The 12,258-nt window shown below is 33.7% G+C and overlaps 1 protein-coding gene across 5 annotated transcripts in view; it reads right to left on the bottom strand.

Moving 5' to 3' along the window:
* The window catches only part of NBEA (neurobeachin), a 726,287-nt gene that overhangs the window by 455,581 nt on the left and 258,448 nt on the right, over window positions 1–12,258 (bottom strand). For 4 of the 5 annotated variants that reach the window (XM_050766029.1, XM_050766031.1, XM_050766032.1 and 1 more), the window contains 2 exons: window positions 6,013–6,167; window positions 3,676–3,802 (listed from right to left, as the gene is read on the bottom strand). In XM_050766029.1, the coding sequence (XP_050621986.1) occupies window positions 3,676–3,802; window positions 6,013–6,167 (282 nt within the window). The remainder of the gene's footprint in view (window positions 1–3,675; window positions 3,803–6,012; window positions 6,168–12,258) is intronic. The other variant, XM_050766030.1, reaches the window with a different exon arrangement.

Below are 12,258 nucleotides of genomic sequence, written 5' to 3'. Positions count from 1 at the left end.
TATTGTCTCTGTTACAACTATTTAACTCAGTCACAGTAATGTGAAAGCAGTGATAGGCAATATACGGGCAAATGAGTGTGGCTGTATGCCAATAACTTTATGTACAAAAACTGGTGGCAGAATGATTTGGCTCATGGTCCACAGTTTATAGACACTCAATCTCAGTTTCCACTCTAAGACATGGAAAGAAAAAAGCAAGGAAATGTGATGTAAATAGAAAGGAGTAATAAAAGCAGAATTCATATAATAAAAAGCAAAAAAACCCTAAAAATGTTAATGAACACAGTATCATTTTTGGGGGGAAATCATAATATTGAAAAACAACAGCTATTCTGATAATGAAAAAATGAGAAAAAACAAAAATTAACAAAATCTGAAATGAAAGAGGGAACATCATTAGAGATCATACTTATATTTTAAAATATTAATAAAATGTAAAAAATTACAAAGAATGTATGGCAATAAGTCCAACAACTTTGATAAGATGGGTAAATTCATTGAAGACAAAAACAACAAAACAGATACAAAAATAAATATATTATATGGATACTCGCTTATCAATTTAAAAAACTGAATCTATAACTTAAATTTTCCAAGAAAGAAAATTCCAGGCAGAAATGGCTCTGCTGGTGAATTCTCAAACATTTCAGGATAAATAATACTAAAGCTACAAGTGACATTATCTCATGCAAAGAAAACAAGGAAACTACAGAAAGCGTTAGATAGATTATGTGAATTTAGAAAGTTCTAAACAACTTACCGAGTTCACTAAAATTAAGTGGCAAGATTATAAAATATAAAATCAACATATAAAAATCAATACACTAATACAAAATTGTCCCCTTTTTTCAGTTTTATTGAGGTAAAATTGACATAGGCAATCATTGATTTGCTATTTTTAAAGATAAATTAATTTGCATTTCATTTAATTTCATATAAATGGAATCATACACTATGTACTCTTTTTTGTCTGGCTTCTAACTCCCAATTGGAAATTTAGAGCAAAAAATCGAATATAATATCATCAAACACATGAAAAATTTAAAAAAATAAAAATTTAAAAAGATATAAGAATAAGTACAGGAGCTTTACAATGAAAACTACAGTAAGCTGCTGAAAAATATTAAAGATCTCAATGAATGACAATTTCAAAAGTTTGAATACTCAGTATTACAATGAAGAATCTCCTCAAATTTAAAGGTTCAACAGAGTTGTAATTAAAATTTCAGCAGAATTTCTTTTTTTGCTGCTTTAGAATTGACAAGTCACTTGTAAAATTTATATGAAAATGTAAATTAATCTAGAAAAGTCAAAGCAATTTTAAAAAAGAATAGTTAGAGGACTTATATTACCTCATCTCTTTCAAAACTTAATATAAAGCTACGATACAGGAAGATAGTGCAGCAGTGACATATAGTTCATGGGACAGAATGGAGTCTAGAAATAGATCTACACATAGGTGGTCAATAGGTAATTGAATGATACTGAGGAAAAATAACAGGGTGAGCAGATCTTACTCAACCCAATCTTTATTAAACCTAAGGCTAATTAAGATAGTATGGCTTAAAGACAGAAAAAGAGATGAGGCAGAGCTGTTTGCCAAACCATAATCAAGTATATATGAAAAACTAATTTGTGACAAAAGTGACAGAACACAGGGAAAAGAAGTGTCTTTCCAATAAATGGTGCTGGGTCATCTTCATATACCTATTGCTCCTACCTCATTATAGTCACAAAAATTCCAAATGGATTACACATCTAAATTCAAAAAGCAAAGAATAAAGCAGCCAGAAGGTAAGACAGGGCAAAGCTTTTACAACACCAAAAGCACTTATAAACCAAAAAATTGTAAGGTAAATTTAATTAAAATTTACAACTTCTGTTGATTAAAATAGACCATATTGATAATGATAAGTCAAAAAATGGGAGAAGATATATGTATAACATATAACATACAAAGGGCTCATTTTCAAAAAATTAATAAGAAAAAGACCAAAAAAAGCCCACAATTTAAAAAAATGGACTAGAGATTTCAACAGGCAAATCAAAAGAAGAAAACAAAAGACAAATGTATTTAAAAAGTGCTCAACCTCATTTATCATTGGGAGAATGCAAACTAAAAATACAATGGAATGCCACTACACTTCCACCAAAATGGCTACAATGACAGAGACTAAAACTACTAAGTCCTATCAAAGATATGAAGCAACAAGACCTCTCATAATCTGCTGCAGAGTTACTAAACTAGTACAACCACTTTTGAAAACCATTTGGCATTATCTAGTAAAACTGAACATATACAAACACTATGAATCAGCAATTACACTCCAAATTATCTAACATATACACATTAATGTGTAGTACACACACGTAATAGTAGCACACTCATAGTAATTATAAGTGGCCTTATCTATATAGCAGTATTATTTGTAATAACTAAGATAAGGAAAATTCCAAATGCCCACCATCGGTAAAATGAATTAATAAATTATGGTATAGACACATAAATAAATAAAAGAATAAATGAATAAACTATTGTTATATGCAACAATAGATGAATCTCATAAAAATAATGTTGAACAAAAGAAGTCAGAGACAAACAAATACATACGATGTACTTACATTTACATAAAATTCAAAAACGACAAAACTATCTTAGTATTAAAAGTCAGGGTAAGGAATTGGAAGAAAAGCAAGAACAGTGACTAGGAAAAAAGTGCAAAGCAAGGGTTCCTGGTGTACAGTCTATTTGTTAACTTGGGTGATGATGAATGTGTTCATTCTTTCAATAAGCTTTTATATTCTGTATTTGTGTTACACCTCTATAAATACCTCTGTATGTATTCACAGTTTTTTCTGTATGTATGTGTATACATGTGCACAATTTTACTCCAAGAATGAGGGCCAGTCTCTTCCAGGAATGGTCTTTAATCATGGCAGATATGATAATGTTTGCTTATTCAAATTCCAGTGATGTTATATATAACATTGTAGATCTAATTTGAAAGTTCATTAGTTAGTTAGTTAATTAATTAATTAATTAGCGAAAGTTTTGCTCTGTCACCCAGGCTGGAGTGCAGTGGTGCAATCTTGGCTTGCTGCAACAAGCCTCCTGGGTTCAAACGATTCTCCTGCCCCAGCCTCTCTCCCGAGTGGCCGGGATTACAGGCGTGCACCACCACACACTGCTAAGTTTTGTATTTTTAGTAAAGACAAGGTTTCACCATGTTTTCCAGGCTGGTCTCCAACTCCTGGTCTCAAGTGATCTGCCCTCCTTGGCCTTCCAAAGTGCTGGGATTACAGGCGTGAGCCACCACGCCTGGCCTGAAACTTTATATTTTAAACTTTTTATCACCCCCCAAAGATGCCCAATTTTATCATGTTACCATTTGTACATGTTTGAATCTTTACTGGAAATAGTAACATGCACTAATGACAGTGAATTACTAATACAACAGTAAACATTTAAAATCACTGAAGATCTCTACTTGGACCAAAATATATCAGAGGTTTTTACATAACAACTAGCCAAAGATATCAGAATAATTGTGAAATGCAATTGCAAAATAATTAATCTTCATTCCCAAGAACTCTTCCTATATTTTGTATTTTTGTGTACTGTTTCACTACATTTAAAAAGAGTTAAAATGAATAAAAACAAACAGTCATGCATACCTCATATTTTCAGCTGAATCTTCTGGCATTGGAGCAACTGTTTGTACAGCTGGAAGGTTTTTGCTGGTAGCACCATTCACAAAACTAGAAGAGGAGGAAGAGGAGGAGGACCCTGAATCCACGGCACCTGTTCCCAAAATAATAATTTTTAGCCTTAAACATAAATTTGTTTAAAAAAAATTTTATTACACCATTACTATCTGATTTTGAAAGAATTACTCATCAGAATTTCAAAACAGAATTTGACAATCATTTGGCCATTAGTAAGTATGCTAATAAATATAATTTTATATAACAGATGCTACATTGAAATCTAATTGATTTGCTTACATTAATCTAACAAAACTACATACTACAAATGGGGTATAAATAAAAAACATCAACAAATGAAAAAATTTTTAGATAAAATGAGGCTGATAAAACAATGCAAATTTAGGTGTGAAAAAGTTATCTTTTTATAGTTACACTGCAATATTTTTGGTATTCATCATTTAAGACAGAGTTTGGAGTGAACGATCTGGGCATAAATTTGTGGCACTGCAGCATCAAATGCTGCTTTTGATAAGATCACTGCTTAAGAAGGGCTATAATGAGTTACATTAGTACCTGGTCTTAAAATAATGAGTGTTCCCTCAATGATATAAAAATATAATTTTAGTAAAGATTTTTCTGTAATACGCCACGTAAGTATATTAAATAGCTGTGGAGTTGAGGGACATCTAGTGTTCCAAAATATTATCATCTTATACTAATTCCCATAAAACTGAATTGCTTACTGGGACTTCCACTAGAACATTTTAGAGCACCTATATGCCAATATTTGAATGAAGAATATGTCCGGCTTAGCTGTTGGCTCACAATTTATACACACATACATACACACACACACACACACACACACACACATTTTTAAGAAGTTTATCACTTATATTTTTATTTCTCATTGTAATATTATATACTTTATACTATCATCAAAACTCTTGCTACCATTACTTTCCATATTCATTCTTAATTCTTAAAATAGAAATTAAAAACATCATGACTTGTCTCATATAAAGACAAAAAAGGTGATTCCATTTTGCATTTACCTAACTCCTAACAAGAATAACGACTTCATTCATATTTTTAAAAACTTTACACTTTCAAAGTATATACTTTAGTAAAAGAAAAGCAGTTTGACTCCTATCTCTAGAAAGCTAAATGAGTATAAAGAATGAAACTCTAATACTGGAAAGACTTTAAAGTCTTCAGACAAGCCAGGTAGAAATATCTATTTATAATACAGATAAACAATAGATGGTCTATTCTTTGACACAATGCCATTAATGACATTTATTTGCCAATATAAATATTCTTAATAGAGTACATTCTACTTACTACAACCCCATAAATGTGTTGTTCATGATATGTCAGATTCAGGTGGTATGATAAACAAGATAGATACAGAAAGCACAAAAAAGAGCTATGAAATTAATAAAAATGGGAAGAATCTAGGCAATGATAATAAACGGAAAGTTCAAGGCTATACAGTCTGGAGAAGAGAAGACTACTATAGTCAGGGAAGAAAAGTCAGGGATCATCTTGCGCTGTATAAATACCTAAAATGGAATCACAAAGATTTGGGTAAGGATTTATTTAGCTGATAATCAACAGGAACATTTCTGTAAATTTACAGAAAAAAAAAGGTTATTTTAGGCAGACTTTTAATATTTGTAATGATTTGAAATTTGTTGTTCCTAGATTCATTAGGAATTTGCTGGGCAATGAATTGGATCAAATTATAATCTATGTATATGAACTAATTCAATGTCAAACAACGGTTCTTATTCACATGCACTTTTTATCAAGTTGAGGCTCTTGCATATCGTCAAGGTTCTTAGGGGAGCTCTACCTCCCTTAGGGGATTTAGCAAAGAATATATGTTAGAACTCAACCAATCAATGTCCCCAAATCTGCTTTCTGTCACTAACATTTTTAGTACATCTTGATATTCTTGATATATTTTACTCATTTTTACATATCAAACGTCAGTGTTCAAATTATCCTTTGCTTCTGCTCCCCAAATATCTTTCAGTAATCTGATTTCACTCTGAAAATAAACAGCACCGTTTTGAGAAGACTCAAAAACAATACTGTCCTCTAAAATGACCACTAAAAAATGCACTCTACAACTACAGACAAATTCTAAAAAGTCATAACATAAAATATAACCTTCTTAAAAATTAAGATAATCTTAAATGATTAGGGTATTTTAATTTTTAAGATCAAATAAGCAGAAAAATGAAAATATAGAAAACATAAAAAGATGAGTATCACAAAAATATATAAGGACAATACCTGTTGTATTAATCATACTTTTTGGTGTAGCTCCAGTAGCAGCAAATATATTAGAGGTACTGCCTGTTGGCAGCCCACTTCCAGCAGTAGTGGCTCCCACAGTGGTTACAGCTAAACTACCTGGAGGTGGCTTCTTTACAGGCACCACAACACTCCTGCAAAGAAATGAAGGATTGGAAATAACAAACATGAAGTTGAAGATGAATTCTAATCCCGCTGCAGCAGATATACATAGTCAACATCAAATTTCTCCCTCTTTCTTCTTCCAATTAAAAAAATTTTTTAAACTCCTTAGTCCAGCTTTGTCAGTGGAAAGGATATGGACATTAAGGATATATATAAAGTGCGCTGACTAATTGATTTGGCCAATATTTTTGTAGACTTTGGAGTCTGCAAACCTTTCTTAAGATGGCATATGGACTGCGATCATAAATCTGGGAATATTAAGAAATTTGTGCTCAAGTTAGGAGATTTTATTTTGCCCATGCACATAGAATTTTTGGTAAAATATACATAAAATATCCATCTTATCCACATCACATTCTCCATGATATTCATAAATATGTAAAAACATAAAACATTTGAATACCAATTCTTTTTTTTTCTTTTTTTTGACATAGAGTCTCACTCTGTCACGTAGACTGGAGCACAGTGGTGCCATCTTGGCTCACTACAACCTCTGCCTCCTGGGTTCAAGCGATTCTCCTGTGTCAGCCTCCCAAGTAGCTGGGATTATGGGTGCGCGCCATCACACTCAGCTAATTTTTGTATTTTTAGTAGAGACAGAGTTTCACTATGTTGGTTAGGCTGATCTCAAACTCCTGACCTCAGGTGATCAACCCCCTTGGCCTCCCAAAGTGCTGGGATTACAGACGTGAGCCACCACTCCCAGCCTTTAAATGCCAACTTCTAAAGCTTCTTCATAGTAAAGCTGCAAGCAATAATAAACAACATCTAACGGCATAATGAGGTTATACTGTATTTTTATGAACAAAATTGAGTTGCTTTTATAGTAGGAATATTGCTATGAAAGAGAACGGAGATGATAGAGAGACATTTGGTTAGAAGTTTATTTAGTTTTTGAGCCTTGGTTTCCTTAACAGAGGAGTTCAACATTTCCCCAGGTTTCTTTAGCATATTTTAAATGTATTTCATTTAAAAATTTCTGAATTTGACATTGTGTTAAGGTTAAATGACAAATAAATGTGGATATTAGTCAATTTTTAAAAATGTAAACAGAAACTACTTCTCAAACTTAATAAATATCTAAACTTCCTTGCAGTAAAGGTTCATTCTTCTCAAAATTTACAGCACTGCAAACTTCATTTAACAAATATCTTCCAAACCTTACTCAACCATCATTGATTTTATTCATCTACAAATAGATGTATGATCTATTTTAATCAAATGTAATGCTTGGAAATTGGTGACTGATCGTACTAAAACATCCAACTTGATCTACAACTTTTTCATGCATCTCTATTTTATACTTACTCAATGAAAAAAATCTCCTTAAAGAAAACTACATCAATGGTCCATTCTCAAGTCTGTTGCTTAAACTTCCTTAATACCAACACATTTTTTCCACAAATAAGTGGTTTTGTTAATATCTTCAGTGACTTCTTTAATGTTAATAATCTAAATTTGTAATAATTATTATTCTTAATTTTAGAAATACTTAAAAAATTCTGTGTGACCAAAGGTATTACAATTTTTTTTTTTTTTTTTTTTTGAGACGGAGTCATGCTCTGTCGCCCAGGCTGGAGTGCAGTGGCCGGATCTCAGCTCACTGCAAGCTCCGCCTCCCGGGTTCACGCCATTCTCCTGCCTCAGCCTCCCAAGTAGCTGGGACTACAGGCGCCCGCCACTTCGCCCGGCTAGTTTTTTGTATTTTTTAGTAGAGACGGGGTTTCACCGTGTTAGCCAGGATGGTCTCGATCTCCTGACCTCGTGATCCGCCCGTCTCGGCCTCCCAAAGTGCTGGGATTACAGGCTTGAGCCACCGCGCCCGGCCTGGTATTACAATGCCAAAAAATGTCTTCACTATCTCCTTCTAGGTACTTTCTTCTTTTCTCTTTAAGCATGTTGGTGTCAAATTCTTCAGACTCAACCTTTAACTCTCAACTATCTATCTAATTACCTAAAGCACACATTATGCTTTCAATCCCTATATTGGCGAGTCCTCATCTAATGCCTTCGTTTATTTCATTGAGAGGCCATGTGACATTGCAGAAAAGAATATAAGATGTGGACTATAGGACTATATTTCAAAACTAAGGCTTGAAAACTGGACCACTCTCAAACTGTATGATCTTACACTTTTTTGAGTGTAAAATGGTAAGACTGATGCTACCTCCTTCACATACAACTGGGGAGATTAAACGAGATCATATTTAAATGGACTTTGTCAATTATGAGGTATATTATAAATGTTAATAATCATTCCCAATGTCTAAAGTGAAATACATTTTTCATCTACGGGATATAAGGCATCTACTTATAATGATCTACATAAAAATCAATAGAAAAAAGGAACATGCCAATATTTGGGGTTTGTCATCAACATTCTCCTCTAAACTTAGAAAATAATGTGAGACGTACTATTTCATTGGCTCTCCAGGAAGAAAACAAAACCATCAAATGTTGATTTGAAGAGAAGTCATTAGTGAAAGTATAATGCTCTTTTTTCTGCATCTCTCATGATTTTTTTTAGGACAACAGCAGATACAATGATGTTTATTTATGGATCAAGAATCATGAGCTAATGAACAGTGCTATGAGCTGAATTTGCAGAATGTAGAAAAACTATTATTATAAATTTCTGATCTATTGATCATTACTAACTTTGAGCAAAAGCTGTCTTTAACAGACTGGTATCTTGTCGAATGTGGAAGCTATGAGAACTAAGTTATATTGGGAAAAATAAGTTATATGAGTGAGAGAAAAAAATAAATATCTAAATCCTGTAATTACGACTTATAAGTAAAATATAGAAAGGTTAAATGCCTACTTACTAAAACATCTGAAAGCACTGAATTAATAGCAATTGATGTGAAAGCCTCCAAATATTTCATTGCTGGCAAACTTTGCAGCCGTTTGTCGGTATGGCACAGAATCCTAACCCTACAGACCTGGGTTAGAATTCTACCTTCAGCAGTTACTATGTGGTATTGGGCACATAGATCTCTCTAAGCTTCATTCTCCTCCCCATTAAAATGAGATGCATAATGGTAGTATCATTATAAACTTAAGATTGCTATAAAGATTGTTATAAAGATAAAAGGAGGTAACACATATAAAGTACTTAGCACAGTACATGGAATATTCTAAGCAGCCAATACATTTTGGCTATTATGAGTATTGCTATGGCTCCCAAAAGTGCTGATATAGTCTGGGTCTACATCAGCAAAAACAGCCAGACTGAAAGAAGCAATAATCCTCATATACTCTGCCATTGTCATATCTCATATGTGTAGTTTTAGGCACTATATTTCAAGAATAATGACAAACAGAATCATGTCCATAACAGAACAGTTAGGATGACAGTTGATCTGGAAAACAAGTCATGTGAGTAAAGGCTGAAAGGACAGAAAATTACAGTAAAAGGGTGAGAAAAAGTTACAGCATTTTTTAAAAATCTGAATGTATGATAAGAAAACAAAATGAAACTTCCATGTACTTCAACATACCAAATTAGGACCAACAAGAAGAAAAAAAGCTCTGATAATTTTTATGAATTCCAGTTTCTAATCACTGATGTGTCCAAACGGCTGAGATGACCAAGTTACAAGGGTTTAGTTGAGAGAAGTAGGAACCTGTATTTGACTGATTTCTCCGATCTTTTTCTGAATCTACAACATTATGAGTTTGTAAGAACTATTTCCCCTTTAATTCAGATGGCCAAACTGTTTATCTAGGATTAAAGGACTGCACGTTCTTGTCCTTAATATTGTTTCTTCACCAACTCTACTCCTTCCCTTTTATCTCAAACCATTCTCTTTCCTAAGCAATCAATTTTACAATTAATTTGAAAGTCCACACTAACCAATATGTGTTGATAACAAATTAATATCTTTCAAAATGTTACTTGGTATTAGTAACTATTTATATATGAGAGTAAAAATTTTCAACTCTTACAAAACCTTCTATCAGATTGTTACACAGCATTTCACACTGGCTATCTATTCCATCTACACCAAAAACTCTTACCTAGAAGTCTAGCTACCTACTGTGGGTAACCTATTTAGGGTACATAAACACACTAAAATATATACAAATTTTGGTGGTAAAAACATTTTCTCTAGAGTGAACATATAGTTTTTAATGAATTTCAAAAACATATATAGCCACAAAAAGGTTAAGAGCCATTGAACTAAACTATTCAGGTATTATGCTCTTCTTCTTCTTTTAGATCTGCTATTCATCCTAACAGATACCTTGAATCCTCTACTCCAGTGGTCCCCAAAGCCTTTGGCACTAGTAACTGATATGGTTTAGCTGTGTCCCCACCCAAATCTCAACTTTAATTGTACCTCCCAGACTTCCCACGTGTTGTGGGAGGGACCTAGGGGCAGGTAATTGAATCACGGGGGCTGCTCTTTCCTGTGTTATTCTCATAATAGTGAGTAAGTCTCATGAGATCTGATGGGCTTATCAGGGGTTTCCACTTTTGCTTCTTCTTCATTTTCTCTTGCTATCACCATGTAAGAAGTGCCTTTAACTCCTGCCATGATTCTGAGGTCTCCCCAGCCATGCGGAACTGTAAGTGCAATTAAACCTTTTTTTTCCTTCCCAGTCTTTGGTATGTCTTTATCAGCAGTGTAAAAACAAACTAACACAGTGACAGATCATCAGGCATTCAATTCTCATAAGGAGTAGTTAACCTCGATCCCTCACATGTACAGTTCACGGTAGGGTTTGTACTCCTATAAGACTCCAATGCCACCACTGATCTGACAGGAAACACAGCTTGGGCAGTAATGTGAGCAATGGGGAGCAGCTGTAAATACAGATGAAGCTTTGTTTACTTGCCCACTGCTTCCCTCCTGCTGTCTGGTTCCTAACAGGCCACAGACCGGTACCAGTCTGTGGCCCAGGGATGGGGACCCCTGCTCTATTCTACACTTTCTTTACCAATTGAATTTTTAAAAAATCTCAATACTGTGCTTTCCACACAATTTCAAACTTCTATCACACATCTTTAAGACTGTAAACTACAAGAAAAGTGGATAATTCTTTTATACTACATAGAATCTATACACACTCCAAGGCTGTAAAAGTTATCATCAAAATGGTACAAGCCAGGACATATTTCAATCTAATTCACTTCATAAAATATTTCATTAATTGATTATATGATTTTAATAAATTGTTACATAATACATGTAAGTGTGAATTCTTCCATCATTGAATTTATCCTATCTCAAAGCTAGATGTGATATATTCACTCATTCATTCAACAAATATTTATTGAGCATTGCAATGTGTGTGGAACTGTCGTAAGCTCTGGAGATATAGCAATATATAAAATAAAATTCCTGCTCTCATGGAACTGACGTTCCAATACAGAGATACAGCAGATACAATAACATAAATGAGTAAATACAGTATATCAGATGTTAAGTGCTATAAGAAAAATAAAGCATAGATAGGAAGAAGGAATAATGTTGAAAGGGTGGCTCAGAGAAGATTGACCAAAAAATGGTAGTATTCGAGAGAACACTGAAGGGGTTAAAGAATAAGCCAGGAGGCTATCTAGAGAAGAGCATCACAGTCAGAGGTAACAGTACAAAGGCTGGTGTGACAAGAGAACACTGGGTGACATGGAAAGCTATAAGAGATGAGATAAGTAAGAGGGCTCAGCTCACAGGGCCTTGTAGTCCATTGTATAGATGCTGTCTTTTACTCAGAGAGGGATGAGAAACCATGAAGGCTCATGCACAGAAGAGGAATATAACCTTAGGTTACAAGAGGACCACTCTGGCTGCTATGTCAAGGATAGTCCTAGGAGGGACAATGGTTACTGTGGAGAATGACTAGGAGACTACAACAATACAAACAAGAAACGATGGTGGTTTGGAACGGAATAGCAAAGCAAAATCTGGTAAGAAGTGATTCAAATTTTGGCAATATTAAGAAGGCAGAGCAAATAAGATTTAAATAAGAACTGGATGTGGACATGAGAGTAAAGTCAAAGATTATGCAAAAAAATCTGCCTTAAGTAACAGAAAGGACAAGTTGCCATTA

This window comes from Macaca thibetana, chromosome 17, assembly GCF_024542745.1.
Source record: "Macaca thibetana thibetana isolate TM-01 chromosome 17, ASM2454274v1, whole genome shotgun sequence".
NCBI classification, from domain to species: domain Eukaryota; kingdom Metazoa; phylum Chordata; class Mammalia; order Primates; family Cercopithecidae; genus Macaca; species Macaca thibetana.
The sequence above is the reverse complement of the archived record's forward strand: the minus strand, read 5'-3'. Positions and strand labels throughout refer to the sequence as shown.